At 36.5% G+C, this 19,904-nt stretch overlaps 1 protein-coding gene across 2 annotated transcripts in view; it reads right to left on the bottom strand.

Annotated features, from left to right (window-relative positions):
* The window catches only part of TERB1 (telomere repeat binding bouquet formation protein 1), a 63,536-nt gene that overhangs the window by 33,620 nt on the left and 10,012 nt on the right, over window positions 1-19,904 (bottom strand). For both annotated transcript variants that reach the window (XM_036274415.1, XM_036274416.1), the window contains 9 exons: window positions 17,932-18,042; window positions 17,607-17,735; window positions 8,238-8,369; window positions 7,073-7,133; window positions 6,862-6,977; window positions 6,637-6,759; window positions 3,379-3,531; window positions 1,583-1,714; window positions 446-571 (listed from right to left, as the gene is read on the bottom strand). In XM_036274415.1, the coding sequence (XP_036130308.1) occupies window positions 446-571; window positions 1,583-1,714; window positions 3,379-3,531; window positions 6,637-6,759; window positions 6,862-6,977; window positions 7,073-7,133; window positions 8,238-8,369; window positions 17,607-17,735; window positions 17,932-18,042 (1,083 nt within the window). The remainder of the gene's footprint in view (window positions 1-445; window positions 572-1,582; window positions 1,715-3,378; window positions 3,532-6,636; window positions 6,760-6,861; window positions 6,978-7,072; window positions 7,134-8,237; window positions 8,370-17,606; window positions 17,736-17,931; window positions 18,043-19,904) is intronic.

The raw sequence follows: 19,904 nt of genomic DNA, 5'->3' as shown, positions 1-19,904 counted from the left end.
GAATCAAACTTGGACCTCTCAGTCCATGGGACAAGGTTCAATCCACTCAGCCACAACAGCTGGGCCACAGTTGGTTTCTTATCACTATATCCCTAATGCCTAGCACAGTGCCTGGCAAATAATAGGTACTCACATTTTTTCAAATAAATAAGTAAATATACTTTATATTATGATTTAATCATTTTATCCATAGCCCTCAAATTTAAGTCTTACAGCTAAATTTGTCCACACTGCATAAAATATATGAATTATCTATACTGTTGCTCTCTTCATATAGATTTTTTTATATGCTGAAACACTCTAGCTGTAATGTCCAAACTACGTATTCTGCTCTTCAGACGTAAGAAGAGCCTGGAAGCTAACGGGGCTTGGATCATTAAAACAGATATAAATTCCCCTTTATAAACTTTGGCTGGTATTTTTTTAAATGTAACAGTAAACTTACTAATTTTTTTGCAGTTGTAAAGCACAAAAGTGGCAGCTTTGTTTAGTTCCTCATTCTGAGATTCAGTTAAGGCTTGTATCATGAGTGGAAGTCCATTGTTTTTAAAAAGATCATACTGATTTTCCTCTGGAAAATATACAAAAAATGAAAGAAGATAGTTGTTTTATCATAAACTATCTGCATGAGATCATAATTCTTCCTTGTGATAATTATGAACATAATTCAAATTAGAGAAAAACAAATAGCTTCAAAAGTATATTCAATTTAGGAAATAAATGACTCATACAAAATACCTGAGTCTCATAAGTGATGATCTCTGAAATACAGCCACAGAGTAGTATCATAACTCATAAATATAAACAAATGTCCTCACTTGGTTTTTAAAGAGGTATAATTCCTAATTAAACCTCAATAAAAAAATAATATAAAAAATTTAAAAGTATACTAAATCCTAAATTATACAGAAGTTAAAAAAAAAAGAACAGAGCAATAAACTAATGGAATAAGTGGAAAATAAGGAAAGGAAGAGAGAGTTAGAATAAGCAAGAAAGCAAACAGAGGAGAGTGGAAAAGTGGGAGGGGGCAGAGGGAGGAGATTGGAAGAAGAGGTAGAGAGGAAAGTGAAGAGAGTTGGAAAGGAGAGTGGACAGAGAAAGAATGGAAGGAGAGTGAAGAGAGGGAGGAAAATGGAAGCAAGGAGAAAAGACAGATGAGAATGACAGGTAGAGAAAGAAAAGAGAACTTTAGAAGGTGTTCAGCAAAGAGAACACAATCAGATATGTGCAGTAGTGTGAAGAGTGGATTGAAAAATGGAGATGGAAGGAAACACAGGGAAGAGTCTATTGCAATAACATTGGTGAAAAATGTGAAGAGGCTGGGTGTCTTGGGAGGGTAGCACTAGAATTGGGCAGAAAGGGCTATATGAAGCGGTAAACAGAAGTGGAACCACAGGTCTTAGGGACTGACTCAATACAATGGATTAAGAAGGACAAAGAGCAAAATGGCTGGTTTGGTGCCTGAAGGACTGGGAGAAAGGTAATATTTTCAAGTCTTTCATATGACTAGTAAAAACAAAAAGCCAAAAGTGTATTTCCACTCCACTGTTTTAATAAGTATACTAAGTAAATCCAGTGTTACCACAAGCCTCTGTGCAATGACCAAGAGTAAGAATGATGCTAAATTTTTCTCCTAAATCCAGACTTTCATGAAGCAATAATGCCAGAAGTTTCGAAACAATGTGGTACTTGGATAGTACTTCTCCAAAAGTAGCTATTAGTATAAAATAGAAAAAAAAAAAAAAAGAATAAGTACAAACTTATAACTATACATATACTATTTCTCATATATTACATACACTATTTTTCAGATCTTATCTTAGGATAATAATCATATATCTATGTAACATCTAATACATGTGTGTGCATATATGTGTAAATATAAATAAATGCATTGTAATACAGAGTGGTTTATATAGCCCTCATTAATCCTTCTTCTCAAATTAAAGATACTAAAGTACATTTTTTAAAGAATTTTTTTTCTTATTTATCCTGCATAATGTTGGTAATATGAAGCATTTCTAAAAGCGGAAATATGCCTATTCTCACTTTATATACCTCTTCTTATCTAGACCGGAGAGTAAAGACCTTCCTATATAATCAATTCTAGCTTGTCAGTGAAATACACTACTAACTGGCCATAATTCTACTGATGTTAATGATGCAATGAAGCACACATGAAGCTGTGATGTGACAAAATTCAAGAAGTCCACCATTTTAAACTATACTTCTGCTAATAGTGTTTTTAACAGAGTGCACCAAGAGTCTAACAATATTTACATCAATAATAAGATTGTGAATTTCTTAACGGACTATATCTTAATCATTTCTGCATCTCTAGAGCTCAAATAGAGCCCTATGCATAGCAGGCCCTCAATAACTGATTTTTTTTTTTTTAATCCTCACCCGAGGACATTTTCCCATTTTTTTGTTCAGGTAGAGTGGGAGGGAGAGAGAGGAACAGAGAGAGAGAGAAACATCGATGTGAAAGGAACACATCGAGTGGCTGCCACCCGCACGACCGACCAGGGCCAGGGACAAACTGCAACCGAGGTACGCGCCCTTAGCGGGAACCGAACCCGGGTCTCTCAGGACCACAGGCCGACGCTCTAACCGCTGAGCCAAACCGGCCAGGGCTCAATAACTGATTTTTTTAAAAATCTACTTATTGCCTGGCCACTCAGTGATTGTCTACTCATGCACCAAGAGGTCGCCAGTTCGATTCCCGGTCAGGGCACATGCCCAGGTTGTGGGCAAAATCCCCAGTGAGGGGCATGCAGGAGGCAGCCAACTGATGTTCTCTCTCATCAATGTTTTTACCTCTCTCTCCTTCTCCCTTCCTTTCTCTCTAAAATCAATAAAGAAAAAAAAAATTTTTTTATCTACTTATTTTTCAGTTATTTGTGAATGTCAAGAGTTGCTTATTACAATAATTTATCGATTATCATTCCTCAGTGTTTATGAGAAGTAGGCATGAGTTCAATTCTGGTTCTGTCACTCACTAGTTATAGCTGGGTAAGTCAGACCTTATACTTATCAGAAAGAGGTATACCTTAATTTTTTATATAATTTTTTTAAAAAACTGCAGACAGGGTATTCCATTCCTTATATCTCAAAAACGTCCCTTGATTTCTCATATAACTCTTTAATTTAATGCCACTTTAAGTGAAACAAAGGTTTAGAAATGATAGCATCTATCATTAGACTTGAAGTCAGAAGACCTAGATTTGAACCATTAGGGAAGTTATAACTTCTGTGGGAAAATAAGAAATTAGACGAGACAATCCATGTTAGTGTTCAAGCTACCATTTCAACATTCACCATGTTGAACTCAAACACAATGCAATTGTAGAAAAATTACCAAGCATTTCTACTCACGATTGTCAGCAATACATGCATCCACTGTCTTTGTCACCACCACTGCAAGCTTAGCACTGGAAAGAGTCTTGTGTGAATCAGATTCCAGCTGCACAAAAACTTGAGACAATACATCCAGTCCACCCACAGATATAAAGTATTTCTGAACATGTGCTTAAGGAATAAAGTAGAATTATTAATATCCCAAAATAAGCAAATGTATAGTTTCATTCAATTAATCTGCACCAAATAATAACATTTACTTGACTTTTTCAAAAGAGTCATCCCTCAGTATCTACAGGGAGTTGGTTCCAGGATCTCACCCCACCCTTGGATACCAAAATTCTCAGATGCTGAAATCTCTTATATAAAATGGATTAGTATTTGCGTATAACCCATGCACATATTCCCATATACTTTAAATCATCTCTAGATTACTTATAATACCTAATAAAATGTAGATGCTATGTAGATAGTTATTATACTGTACTGCTTAGGGACTAATGATAAGAAAAAAGTCTATGTGTTCAGTACAGACACAACCATCACAGGCCTAACTACACAATACATGTCAGCAGAAACAGAACTTTATTTTTCAAGTATTTTCGATCGGCAGTTGTTTGAATCTGCGGATGCAAAATCCACAGATACAGGGCCAACTGTACTTACTAAAAATCTCAAAATTTAGCCCTGGCCGGTTTGGCTCAGCAGTTAGAGCGTCGGCCTGCGGTCCTGAGAGACCCGGGTTCGGTTCCCGCTAAGGGAATGTACCTCGGTTGCAGTTTGTCCCTGGCTCTGGTTGGGTTGTGCAGGTGGCAGCCACTTGATGTGTCCCTTTCACATTGATATTTCTCTCTCTCTTAAAAAAAACCAAAAAACTCAAAATTTAAAAATGAAAAATCCAAACTTTACCTGTGCATAAATACATAATCATAACACAGAGTACTTCCTTATGTAAGAAATTCACTTTGACACAGTACAGGTACATTATAGCACAGTATTTTTTTCTTCTTTGTTAGATATCTCTTTTGCTTCCTTTAGTGAGAACTGGTATCCTTTGCAATAATGACATTATTAAAATAAAATCCTTCAATAGAGCCATAAAGAATAGATTCATTGTTTTAGCTTGGTACTCCAATTAGCAAGCTGCCTATTTTCTGAATTCCAACATAACTCATTCCTCAGATTGCTTTTATCTACAAACAGCAAAGTAACTTAACTGTTCCAAAGAACATGTTTCATCCAACTTATTTAAGCCTAATTGTTTTACTTCTTGGAACATAGAATTATCACACATTGAGGGTCATGACAACTATCCCAAGCAAAGAATCAATAACATATATATTTTTTTAATGTCTGAATTCTTTTGTTCCCCTGTGAAAATTATTCTGGCCAGAAAGTATCCATTGGTCTGTGCATTCAATAGTCTCTAAAAGCCCCTATTCCAGCAATGAGCTTTTAACAAATGGATATATAGGCTAGTGATTATAATTCTGCCATAAACCTTCTTCCCAGTCTACCCTAGTACCACAAATTGAGCCAAGATATTTTAAACACAAAAATTACTTTTTATATTGTTCCATAAAACACAAAGATCTTAACCTAAAAACAACTTCTACATCTGAGAAAGTAACTGTTAATAAATGTTATTTAAGGATAAGCAAACATTTTCAATATTATAGAGACTCCATAATAGGATTCTTTACTACAAAGTATTTTCATTTTTAAAAACTTGAAAAAAAAACAAAAACCCCAAACCAACAGAAACAGACTCATAGATACAGAGAACAGACTGAAGGTTACCGGAGGAAACAGGTTGGGGCACTAGGTAAAAAAAGTGAAGAGACTGAGAAGTACAGACTGGTAGTTACGAAACAGTCATGGGAATGTAAAGTTTAGCATAGGAAATATAGTCAATAATACTGTAATAACTATAAATGGTACCAGGTGGGTTCTGAAAATATCGAAGGGAACACTGTAAAGTATATGGTTGTCTAACCACTATGCTGCACACCTGAAACAGACACAAAATAATATTGAATGTGAACTGTAATTGAAAAGATTTTTTAAAAAATAGCTTCTGGAAAAAATCCTAAATCAAACTGCACATGAATTTTAGAATAACTTAAAATAAATATAATAATTTGTGTGTGTGTGTGTGTGTGTGTGGGAACCGAACCCGGGACTCTGGTCCACAGGCTGACGCTCAATCGCTGAGCCAAACTGGCCAGGGCAAATATAATAATTATTAATTTTTTTCCTTTATTGATTTTAGAAAGAGAGGAAGAGACGAGAGATAGAAACATCAATGAGAGAGAACATCAATTGGTTGCCTCCCGCATGCCCCCAAATGGGGATTGGGTCCACAACCTGGAATGTGCCCTGACAGGAATCGAGCTAGTGACCTCTTGGTGCATGGGGTTAACACTCAACCACTGAGCCACACCAGCTGGGCTGTTTCCTAGTTTCTTAGATGAAAACTAAAATAATTAATCTGACACTTTTTCCCTCATGCAAGCCCTAATGCTATAAATTTCCCTCTAAACATTGCTTTTGTAGCATCCCAGTTTTTTAATGTTGTTTTTCAGTTGTGTCATTCAGTTGTTCATGTTTTATTTTATTTTTCTTCGTTGATTTTAGAGGGAGTGGAAGGGAGAGGAAGAGAGATAGAAACATTGATGAGAGAGAACATCAATTGGCCGCCTCCTATATGCCCCCCACCAGGGATTTGGCCCACAATCTGCGCATGTGCTCTGACAGGGAATCAAACCGAAACCTCTTCATAGGTCGACACTCAACCACTGAGCCACACTGGCTCTACTGTCATTCATTTTAAAACATTTCTAATTTCCTTTGTTATTTATTCTCTGATCCAAGGGTTTGTGTTTTTCTGTTGTTGTTTTGATTTGATCTTTTTAGTAATGAGTTGTTTTAAAACATTTCCAGATATTTGGGACTTTTCTAGATGTTTTATTTTTATTTCTAAATTTAATTCTATATGGTCAGAGAAAACATTCTGAGGGTTTTTCGTTTTGCTGTCTAGTTTTATTTTATGAAGTATCTGGGGAGATTAAAAATTATGTTGTCACAATCATCTTCCCAATGTCATCTTAACAAATCTACTTTTGAGATTTTTCTATCTGTAATAGTCTAAGTACATCCAAAATGACCCAACTTACTGGAACAAAATTAATCCATTAATTCAATTAATTCAATAGGCTTTTATTATGCTTTGAAATAGTTTCTTCAAATATAACTTAGAGAATAATGAATACTTACTGTTATTTGCAAGAGTGAGTCCAATAAATGAACAAATAGGGCGAATTATCTCAGGTATCATACAATTTATTAGCCAGTCATTAGCATGTGGAAAAAGTGAACAGCAAAGCATTTGATTTTCATCTAAATGAAGGTAAAGTTAATCATGTGTAAATATATTTGGAAAATATAAATTTTCATTTGTTTTTATCTTTATTTTTATATTCAAATATCTGAGATAATTACCATTTTGAGGATTGTTGACACAGACACACAGAGCACTACACACTGATGACCACAACTGATAACTCTGGAAAACATTTTTATCTGACAAATTCAACTCATATTTTGAAAGAATTGCCCTATTAGGTTAAAAAGAAAAGGAAGTAAATTAATACAAATGTGTTAAAGTCTTAAGTAATGAATAATTAGTAAAAGGAAATTTATATTTGTTTACCTGAACAACTCTGACAGAATTTTAATACAACCTGTTTCTCTCACAAGTGTTTGTCCAGTCCCTTAAAAGAACAGCCACATATTACATGAACATGACTTTTGTTTAGAAATAATTTTGATGAAATGGAAAACATTTAAGTAGTAGTATTTTAATAAATAACTTTTAATTACTTTAAAGTATTACAAAGTATAATACAGAATTACAGTAGGTGAAATCTAATCAATATTATGGGAAATATATTACTTACGCTTAGAGAATAATAACACTCAAATTTCTTCTAAAAATTACAAAATATCTATTTTGCATGGTTCTGTGTTACAAAATACAATATACTCCAGAATTTTTAAAAATTCAAAATAGAAAAAAAAAAATCTAGTCCAGCCGGTGTGGCTCAGTAGTTGAGCGTTGACCCATGCACCAATAGGTTGCTGGTTTGATTCCTGGTCAGGACACATGTCCAGGTTGTGGGCCAGATCCCCGGTGGGGGGCATACAGGAGGTGGTCAGTCAGTGTTCTCTCTCATCAATGTTTCTCGCTCTCTCTCCCTCTCCCTTCCTCTGTCTCTAAAATCAATAAAGGGAAAAAAAAATTAAAAATATATATAAAAAAATTAATAAATAAAATCTAGAAGCATTTTAAATACTTATAAAATTTCTAACAATTTGAAGATTTAAATAAAGCAATGTTAAAAAATAATGTTAGCCTGAGAAGTAGGTATACAGGAACATGGTATACTACCTTTGCAACTTTTCTGTAAATCTAAAATTATTCCAGAATAAACACTAAAACAAAAACATAAACAAAACTTTAGCCAAAAATTACAAGAAATTAAAGGTCACTGTTGATTGATAGAGTAAACGCTATAACTAAATGACCAATTTAGTGAAATATCAATTAAAAACTAATTCACTAAATGCCTCGTTTGCTTTTAAATCTGTTTATTTTCAGTGTTAATTAAATAATACCAATCACTTTACTATTTGTTAAAATTAATAAATATCAAAAATTAAAGGCATGCTATTAATTCTCTTTCTTTCTCAAAGCTAGTTCTCAGAAATTAGTAAGAACAAGACATTGATATAAGGAATAGAATAAAAAAATTAATAATGATATTCCAATTTATTATTTTTAAAAGATATTTCTACAACATAAAAGATGTACTTACTATTATTTGAAACTAGAACCAAAATAACATAGACAGACATTCTTTTCAAATTTGTGTTTGAATCATTATTAGATAAGAACCAAATTAAGTCTTCAAACAATTCTGAAGTGCACAAAGTCTGCTGACAATAAACTGAAATATAAAAACATAATTTTAATTTCTATGCATAGCACAAATCAGATATCATTTCATTGACATTCATTGGTTATATAACAAAATCTCTGACAAACGAATATGTGCTTATTAAATTAGCAGACCAAACAAGTAATGTCTTAATCAGAAGCACTTGATGTAGGCTCTAAAAAATGTATTGCATTCCCTGGCTCGTTTGGCTCAGCAGTTGGAGTGTCGGCCCGTGGACCAAAGAGTTGCAGGTTCGATTCCAGTCAAGGGCACATACTTCGGTTTCGGTTTGGTCCCTGGCCCTAGTTGGGGTTGTGTGGGAGGCAGCTGGTCAATGTGTCTTTCTCACATCAATGTTTCTCTCTCTCTCTCCCTCCCTCCTTCCTTCCTACTCTATCTGAAGATAAATGGAAAAAATATCCTTGGGCGAGGATTTAAAAAAAAATTGTATTGCGCCCTGGCCAGTTTGGCTCAGCGGTTAGAGCGTCGGCCTGCGGTCCGGAGAGACCTGGGTTCGGTTCCCGCTAAGGGCACGTACTTCGGTTGCAGTTTGTCCCCGGCCCTGGTTGGTCGTGTGGGTGGCAGCCACTCGATGTGTCCCTTCACATCGATGTTTCTCTCTCTCTCTCCCTTCCTCTCTCTCCCTCCCACTCTGTCTGTACAAAAAAAAAAAAATTGTATTGCAACCCCCTACAATTTCTAATAAAAAGCTAACAGATTTAAAAAAAAAAAGCTAACAGAATAAATACTTAAAATATGACCAAAAAATTTAAGAGGGTAAGTAACAAAAACATAGCAAGAGAAAAATTTAAGAAAATTCAGAAACCTGCTGTAGAAAACAGCAGAACAAATAATATTTAGGCTATTTTTTTTTTAATCCTCACCCAAGGATATTTTTCCATTGATTTTTAGTCACAGTAGAAAGGGGAGGGGGGAGAGAAACATCATTGGTTGCCTCTCACATGACGCCGAAGATAAAACCCGAAACCCAGGTACATGCCCTTGACCAGGAATCAAATGTCCTTGGGCTGACACTCTAACCACTGAGCAAAACTGGCCAGAGTGATACTTGGGCTATTAAGTTGTTTCTAGAAATAAACATATCTTTCAAGAAGCAAAAATGGCCCTGGCCAGTTTGGCTCAGCAGTAAGAGAGTCGGCCCACGGACCAGAGAGATCCAGGTTCAGTTCCTGCTAGGGGCACATATCTTGGTTGTGGTTCATCCCCAGCCTCGGTTGGGGTCATGTGGGTGGCAACCACTCGATGCGTCTCTCTAGCATTGATGTTTCTCTCTCTCTCTTCCTTCCTCTCTCCCTCCTGCTCTATCTGAAGATAAATGCAAAAAATGTCCTCAGGTGAGGATAAAAAAAAAAGCAAAAATGATACCTACATGACAGTAGGAAGTTTTTGTGTGATAATCATGCAATAAACAAAACTTTAAAAAATTAATTTGAACACACTGATATAGTCAATATTTTATATAGTGTCTAAAACCAGCTATTAGGCTCTCTTGCAATGACAAGGACAATGTCTTATTTATCCCCAATGTCCAGCATACAGCTTGATTCTTAACAAGTAATGAAGAAATATTTAATGGATGAAAATATAATATAAAGTTGTTTAACAAATTAATGTTTAGATTCAACCTCATATCTGCTATACTAGAGAAAAATGTTTTTGCCAACATGAATTTGTATACCCAGAGCATATTTATCCATATACAAGATGGTTGTAGGTTATCTTGATCTTTTGATTCAAATATTTGGATATATAGACAATGAACAAAATAGAAAAACCAGTCACAGACCCACTACATATGAAAATACATTAAGTGATTAATGGCACAATCTCAAATCAATGTGAAAAAAAATCTACTTTTTAATAAGTATTAGGATAGCAAGATTGGCATTGTATTAAAAATAAATAAATAAACAAAATGGGAGCCATTCATCACACTATATCCTAAGAAAATTTTTAAAGTATCAAAATGTAGCCCGGCCAGTGTGGCTCAGTGGATTGAGCATCTAGGCCCATGGACTGAGAGTTCCCAGTTCAATTCCTCGTCAGTGCACATGCCCAGGTTTTAGACTCAATCCCCAGTAGGGGGGTGTGTAGGAGGCATCCAATCGATGTTTCCTTCTCACATCTAAAAAATCAATAAAAACATTTTTAAAAGTATCAAAAAAGTAAAAGTAAAATTAAAAAAACATACAAGTACCAACAAAAAATGTGGGTAGATTCCCCTATAACCTAGGACTGTGGAAAACCTTTCCTATGGCTCAAAATACAGAAGCAAAAGAGGAAAGAAGGATGAATTTTATTTTTAATCAAAATAAAAAACTTATGCATGGTAGTAAAAAATAAAGTCAAAATAAATGTTTCCAACTAATGCCAAGGAGAATTGAAAACTATTTTGAAATGACAAAAATGATTACTGAATGTCCTATCTAGCACACCCTTCTAGATGATCTGTGCCTATCATTGCCTTTGAGCTTATTTCCCAACTCTGTAAATTAAAAAAAAACAAAACAAAAAAAAACAACAACAGGATTCCAAAATGGTGGTGGAGTGAATGGAAGCTACACTGACTGTCTCCCAGGACCAAACTGAAATTAGAACTAAAATAGAGACAAATCGATGGGAAAAAGCAACAGAAAAGCAGCTTGCTGAGGATCATATAACCAGGGACACTGACTCGATCCTGGTAGGACTGCGGAGGTGCGAGAGGGGAGCTGGGAGCCCATGGACAGCAGCGGACTTACCTGTGAACAGCGCCCTTGGGTTCCACTCCCAAGCGGTTCCACAGCCCAGAGCAGGGACAGACGCTAAAATAGCCACAGCCACTCACCTTAGGCTCTGGCAGAGGGAGGGGAGATTGGACTGGAACTATGTGGAGACACTGGGAATTTGGAGGGGGCTCAGAGCTTTTACTGAGTTACAGCCACGCAGGACAGTGGCCATCTGACTCCTTCCCAGGGTTCTGGGGAGAGGCAGTGGCCCCTCTCTTGGAGATTCAACCCCACCCAAGCCATTGAAATGCAAATTGAGGCTTATTAACAACCAGCATCTGCCCCACCCTCCTGGAATCCCCTTATGCTGAGCAACTCAGGGAGCTTTTCATTCAAATGACAACCCAAGTCAGGCTCTTCAAGTAACCACTACTGATAGCCTCCGGAGAAAAAGCTAGAGGATAACTGTACCATTCCTGGCATAGTAACGCTAACCAGGAAAGTAAGACTTGACAGTGGTGTTTAACGTGGGTCCTCCCTCACTCATCCAAACCCTGGAGACACAGCCACAAACAGCAGAACACCAACAACCACAGGGAATACTCTGCAGGCTCCAAAGCCCACTGTGATAGCCAAAATAGTGAAAAAAAGAACCAGAAGCCAAATGAAAGAACAAGAGACCTCTATCAAAGATAAGTTAAATGTGGAGCAGTTAAGCAAGTTAACAGAGCTAGAATTAAGAGCCATGATCTTGAGGAAGCTCAATATCATGAGTAAGGACATAGAAATGTTGAAAATCAACCAACTGAAAAATAAATACCACCAAGAAGAAATCAAGAATGACATATCAGAAACACAGAACACATTGGAAGGTCTAAACAGCAGAGTAGAGGAAGCTGAGGACTGGATCAGTGAATTAGAAGACAGGGTAGAAATATCAACCAATCAGAAAAACAAAAGGAAAAAACGATTAAAAACAGGAAGACAGCTTAAGAGAACTGTGGGACAACTGGAAACATAATAATATTCACATCACAGGAGTCCCCAAAGAAGAAGAAAATGAGTAAGTATTCGAGAATATATTCGAAAAAATAGTGACAGAAAACTTCCCTAATTTGGTGAAGGAAGAAGGCATTCAAGTTCAGGAAGCACAGAGAGCCCCAAGTAAGAAGAACACAAACAGCCACACCAAGACACATAATAATTAAAATGGCAAGAATTAAAGACAAAGAGAGAATTCTAAAAGCAGCGAGAGATAAGCAACAGGTTACCTACAAAAGAACCCCATAAGGCTATCAGGTGACATCGCAACAGGAACACTACAGGCCAGAAGGGAATGGCATGAAGTAATCAAGGTCATGAAAAACAAGGATCTCAATCCAAGACTACACTACCCAGCAAGGCTATCATTCAAAGAGGTCAAATAAAAGCTTTCCAGACAAAAAAAAGGGCTAAGGGAATACATTACCACCAAACCAGTACTGCAAGAAATGTTAAAAGGACTGCTGTAATTAGTAGAAGAAATAGGAAGAAAAATATAACCAAACTAAACAAAAATGGCAATAAATAAGTACACATCAACAATCACCTTAAATGTAAATGGACTGAATGCTCTAATAAAAAGACACAGAGTAGCTGATTGGATGAGAAAGCATGACTCATCTATATGTTGTTTACAAGAGACCCACCTGACAACAAAAGACTCACATAGGTTAAAAGTGAAGGGATGGCCCTGGCCAGTTTGGCTCAGCGATTGGAGTGTCGGCCTGCGGTGAAGAGAGACCCGGGTTCGGTTCCTGCTAAGGGCACGCACCTCGGTTGCAGTTTGTCCCTGGCCCTGGTTGGTCGTGCAGGTGGCAGCCACTCGATGTGTCCCTTCACATCGATGTTTCTCTCTCTTCCTCTCTCTCCCTCCCGCTCTATCTGAACAAAAAATGGAAAAATGTCCTCAGGTGAGGGAAAAAAAAAGTGACGGGATGGAAAAAAATCTTCCAAGCAAACGGAAAGGAAAAAAAAAGCTGGGGTAGCAATATCTATCTGATAAAATAGATTTCAAAATGAAGGCCATAACTAGAGACAAAGAAGGCCACTACATAATATTGAAAGGATCTATCCAACAGGAAGATATAACCTTGATAAACACATATGCACCCAATATAGGAGCACCAAAATATATTAAAAATCTTCTGGAGGACTTCAAAGGAGAAATTGACAGCAATACAATCATAGCAGGGGACTTCAACACCCTGCTGACACCACTGGATAGATCCTCTAGACAAATAATTAGCAAGGAAACAGAGACTCTAAATGAAGCACTAGACCAAATGGATTTAATAGATATCTACAGAGAAGTATACCCCAAAACTACAGAATTCACATTCTTCTCAAGTGCACATGGATGTTCTCAAAGACAGACCACATGATAGGACACAAACTAAATCTCTACAAGTTCAAGAAGAATGAAATCATATCAAACATCTTCTCAGATCACAATGGCATGAAACTAGAAATCGCTGCAACAAAAACATGCAAAGACATTTGAACACATGAAGGCTAAATAGCATGTTATTAAACAATGAATGGGTTACCATGGAGATCAAGGAAGAAATTAAAAACTTCCTGGAAACCAATGAAAATGAACACACAACAACACAAAATCTATGGGATGCAGCAAAAGCAGTTCTGAGAGGGAAGTTCATAGCACTACAGGCCTACCTCAAGAAACAGGAAAAATTTCTAATTGACTGTCTAAACTCACAACTTAAAGAATTAGAAAGCAAACAAAAAGAAAACCCCAGAGCAAGTAGAAGGGAGGAAATAGTAAATTCAGAGCAGAAATAAATGACATAGAGACCAAAAAAACGATTCAAAAGATCAATGAAACAAAGAGCTGGTTTTTCAAAAAGATGAACAAGATTGATGGACCCTTAGCTAGACTCACCAAGAACCCAAATACACAAAATCAGAAATGAAAGAGGAGAAGTAACAACTGACACCACAGAAATACAAAAGATCATTAACAGCTACTATGAACAATTATATAGCAACAAATTCGACAACCTAAGCGAAATGGACACATTTCTACAAACACACAGTCTCCCAAAACTGGACCCGGGAGAGAGAGAAAACTTGAACGGACCAATAACAAGTAAGAAAATTGAAGAGGTAATCAAGACGCTCCCAGCAAACAAAAGCCCAGGCCCGGATGGCTTCACAGGGCAGTTTTACCGAATATTCAAAAAAGAACACCCATTCTCCTCAAACTATTTCAAATAATTCAAGAAGAAGGAAGACATCCAAACTCGTTCTATGAGGCCAGCATAATTCTAATTCCAAAACCAGAAAAAGACACTACAAAGAAAGAAAACTACAGGCCAATATCCCTGATGAACATAGATGCCAAAATCCTGAACAAAATACTAGCAAATCAGATACAGCAATACATCAAAAAAATTATTCACCACGACCAACTGGGATTCACCCCAGGGATGCAAGGCTGGTACAATATACGCAAATCAATAAATGTGATACACCACACAAACAAAATGAAGAATAAAAGCCACATGATCATATCAATAGATGCTCAAAAAGCATTCGACAAAATACAGCATCCATTTCTGATAAAAACACTCAGCAATGTGGGAATAGAGGGATCATATCTCGACATAATAAAGGCCATATATGAAAGAACTACAGCCAACATCATGCTCAATGGGCAGAAACTAAAAACATTTCCCTTAAGAACAGGAACAAGACTGGGATGCCCACTTTCACCACTCTTATTTAACATAGTACTGGAAGTCTTAGCCACAGCAATCAGACATGAAGGAAAAATAGGGATTCAAATTGGAAAGGAGGAAGTGAAACTGTCATTATTTGCAGATGACATGATACTATACATAGAAAATCCTAAAGACTCCATCAAAAATCTACTAGACTTAATAAATGAATTTGACAAAGTAGCAGGATACAAAATTAACGTCAAGAAATCGACGGCATTCTTATAGACCAATAATGAACTCATAGAAAGAGAAACTGAAAAAACAATCCCATTTACCACTGTGGCAAAAAAAATTAAGATACCTAGGAATAAACTTAACCAAAGAAGTAAAGGACCTATTTGCAGAAAACTACAGGACATTGAAAAAAGAAATAGAGGAAGATATAAAAAAGTGGAAGCACATACCTTGTTCATGGATTGGAAGAATTAACATCATTAAAATGTCCATGTTACCCAAAGCAATCTATAGACTCAATGCTATCCCCCTCAAAATACCAACGACATGTTTCACAGAACTAGAACAAATACTTCAAAAGTTCATGTGGAACCAAAAAAGACCCCGAAAAGCCACCGCAATCTTGCAAAAGAAGGACAAAGTAGGTGGGATCATAATACCAGGTATCAGGTTATACTGTAAAGCCACTGTAATCAAAACAGCCTGGTACTGGCACGAGAACAGGCATATAGACCAGTGGAACAGAACTGAAAACCCAGAAATGGACCCAAGACATTATGCTCAATTAATATTTGACAAAGGTGGCAAGAGCATACAATGGAGTAAAGACAGCCTCTTTAATAAATGGTGTCGGGAAAATTGAATAGCTACATGCAAATAAATAAAACTAGACCATCAAGTTACACCATACACAAAAATAAACTCAAAATGGATAAAAGACTTAAATGTGACCTGGGAATCCATAAAAATTCTAGAAGAAAATGTAGGCAACAAAATTTCGGACATCATACGCAGCAGAATTTTCACTGATACATCACCTAAGGCAACAGAAACAAAGGAGAAAATGAACACATGGGACTACATCAAACTAAAAAGCTTCTGCACAGCAAAAAAAACAACCATCAAAATGGAAAGGCAACCTGCTGTATGGGAGAACATCATTGCCAATGATGTATCAGATAAGGGGTTAATTTCCAAAATATATAGAGTACTCATACAAACTCAACAAACGGAAGACAAAGACCCCAATTAAAAAATGGACAGAGGAGCTGAATAGACACCTCTCCAAACAGGACATACAAATGGCCAAGAGACATAGGAAGAAATGCTCAACATCACTAATCATCAGAGAGATGCAAATTAAAACAACAATGAGTTATCACCTCACACCTGTCAGAATGGCCGCCATCAACAAATCATCAAACAAGTGTTGGTGAGGGTGTGGAGAAAAGGGGACTCTAGTACACTGCTGGTGGGAATGCAGACTAGTGCAGCCACTATGGAAAACAATATGGTGTTACCTCAAAAATTTAAAAATTGAACTTCCATTTGACCCAGTGATCCCACCTCTAGGAATATACCCTAAGAAGCCTGAAACACCAATCAGAAAGAATATATGTACTCCCATGTTCATAGCAGCACTATTTACAATAGCTAAGATCTGGAAACAGCCCAAGTGTCCAGCAATAGACGAATGAATAAACACGCTGTGGTACATGTACACAATGCAGTACTATGCAGCTATAAGAAGGAAAGATCTCTTATCCTTTGAGACGACATGGAGGGACCTGGAAACTAAGTGAAACAAGCCAAGCAGAAAAAGACAAATACCACATGATCTCACGTATTTGTGGAATATAATGAACATAACAGTGTGAGGTATAGGTAGACCCAGAGACGTGGATGTAGGGTACAGAATGACAACCCTCAGAAGAGGGGGTTGGGGGGCGGAAAGAGATAAACTCAGAACTTATATGTATGTACACATAACCAATGGACATGGACAACAAAGCTGGGGACAGGTTGGGAGGCGTGGGGAGGAGGGTGTCAATGGGGTAAAGAAGGAGAAACATCTGTAACAAAAATAAATTTTTTTTTTTTTTTAATTCTCACCCGAGGACATTTTTCGATATTTTGTTCAGATGGAGTGGGAGGGAGAGAGAGAGAGAAACATGGAGGTGAAAGGGACACATCAAGTGGTTCCCACCCACACGACCCAACCAGCGCCGGGGACAAACTGCAACTGAGGTACATGCCCTTAGAAGGAACCGAACCAGGGTCTCTCTGGACTGCAGGCCGATGCTCTAACCGCTGAACTAAACCAGTCAGGGCCAATAATAATTAACAAAAAAGGCTTTGACGATAAGCAGAACTAGATAAAAGTTCCGTATCTCCTACCAAAAAAAAGGAACTGATAGTAATGTACGTTACTCTTGTCAATAAAAATGAAAAACATTTTGGATATAGAGTGTAATTAATTATTGCCCTGTAGATATTGCCCAGTTATGTGCTTATTTATACATGTATTTCAGCATTATTAAATGCCCATATTGGTTTGTGCCACTGCCTTTATAACACTTGTAACATTTTACTGATTCCTTCATTAGTTAACAAATTAAATATAATCTTTGGCATACATTAATTTAAATAAATAAATAAAATACCTGATAAAACTATCTAGCCACATAAAAAAGAAAATTAATTCTAAAATTATTTTTAGTAGTTTGTCAAAGTATAATGCAAGGCTTAAAGGATAATGAAATAAAGTTTTTATATTTTACCATTTTTTTCTGCAACAGTTCCTAATGTATATAAGGCTGCTTCTTTTACCATGCTATGTTCACTTGACTTTGCAAGGTTTTTTACAAACACCAAACCACCAATTTCCCGAAAATATACACCTGCATCACCTGTAGGATGTGCAGACAAAACAAAACAGAAGTGATATTTACTATGGTTATTCTTTTAAGGATAAAATAAATCACATGAACATAGTAACATAACAGGTAGAGCAACTGAGTGGAAGAGAAAGAGCTATGCATATTTCATATATCACAATAGTAAAAGAACTGGAATCACAGATAAAAATTCACTATTATATCTTACTGTTTTGTTGACAAATTGAATGAATAGTGACCAAAGCTTCCTTTTGTGAAAAAGGGTTATCCATTTGATACTTCAGACACTCTAATAATAAATTCAGGTCAGTCTTCATTTCTAAAGAACAAAAATTTCATTATTTTATTTTATTTTTTTAATATTTTTTTTCTTTCTTGATTTTGTAGATAGATAGAAACATCGATGAAAGAGAACATCCATTGGCTGCCTCCTGTATGCCCCCACTGGAGATCAGGCCCACAACCTGGGCATATGTCCTGGCTGGGAACTGAACTGGGAACTTCTTGATTGACGCTCAACCACTGTGCCACACTGGCTGGGCAAAAATTTCATTATTTTAAACCAAATGTTTCTTTTCAAAAAGTAACCATTTAAATTTGATTTTATAAATACTTACCTTTGTAAGGTTAGCTTTTTATTTTATTTTTTTATTTTTTTATCCTCATCCGAGGACACTTTTTGCATTTATCTTCAGATACAGCGGGAGGGAGAGATGGAGGAAGAGAGAGAAACATTGACGTGAGAGAGACACATTGAGTGGTTGCCACCCACACGACCCCAACTGGGGCCAGGTACTAACTGCAACTGAGGTATGTGCCTTAGTGGGAACCGAACCTGGGCCTCTCTGGTTCGTGGGCTAATGCTCTAACAGCTGAGCCAAACCGACCAGGATTGTAAGGTTTACTTTTTAAATAAGTATGCATTACTTCGTCTAACAAATAATAAAGACATATAAAAGAAATATGTTCCTTAAATAAAAGAACTGAACTTCTTAAAATTGTTTTATATTACCCTTTTGTGAAATATGGGAATAGAAAATTTGAACATTATTCTCTTTAAATAAAGCTACAATGGTTTAAATATCTGCCATTTAGAAATGAACTGAATGAAAATGAAAATATAACATGTTAGAATTTGTGGGATGCTACTAAAGCAATATTCAGGAGGAAATTTATAATACTAAATGCCTGTCTTACAAATAAAGGTCTCAAATTAATGACCTTGCTTCTACCTTAAGAAAGTAGAAAAAAAGTAAATTAAACCCAAAGCAAATAAAAGCAAAGAAATTATAAAGATTAAAGCTGAAATCTGCCCTGGCCGGTTTGGCTCAGCGGTTAGAGCGTCGGCCTGCGGTCCTGAGAGACCCGGGTTCGGTTCCCACTAAGGGCGCGTACCTCAGATGCAGTTTGTCCCCGGCCCTGGTTGGTCGTGCAGGTGGCAGCCACTCGATGTGTTCCTTTCACGTTGATGTTTCTCTCTCTCTCTCTCTGTTCTTCTCTCTCCCTCCCACTCTACCTGAGCAAAAAATGGAAAAATATCCTCGGGTGAGGATAAAAAAAAAAAGATTAAAGCTGAAATCAATGTGATAAAAAACAAAAACCATAGAGCTGGTTCTTTGAGAAGATCAATAAAACTGAAAAAACTCTAGACAAATTGATCAGGAATGAAGGAGCAAAGACACAAACCAATATTGGCATGAGAGATGGCACCACCACAGATTCTACAGATATTCAAAAGATAATAATGGTTGTGTACAACTTCATACCTAGAGATTCAATGACTTAGGTGAAATGGATAAATTGCTTGAAAGACACAAATTACCTAAACTCATTCAAGAAGAAACAGATAACCTAAATAGTCATATCTATGAAGGAAATTAAAATCAGAGTTAAAAACCTTTCTATAAAGAAAACTCCAGGTTCAATTCAGATGGCTTCATTTGTAAATTCTTCCAAATATTTATGGAAGAAATAATACTGATTCTACACAAACTGTGGACATTTGACACAGATGCTTTCAAGCAATCTTTCTCACAAAGCATTATTCTAACGTCACCTGGCTATCATCTAAAAGATTCTAACATTTCTCAATACCTAAACTATGTCACAAGCTATGCTAGCTTACAGGAACTAAAAAGGATTCCTGACAGCAAAAGGAAGAGGGCTGAGTGCAAAGAAAAA

Source organism: Molossus molossus, unplaced genomic scaffold (genome assembly GCF_014108415.1).
Source record: "Molossus molossus isolate mMolMol1 unplaced genomic scaffold, mMolMol1.p scaffold_m16_p_21, whole genome shotgun sequence".
NCBI lineage: Eukaryota > Metazoa > Chordata > Mammalia > Chiroptera > Molossidae > Molossus > Molossus molossus.
This window is presented reverse-complemented; position numbering and strand designations above follow the sequence as displayed.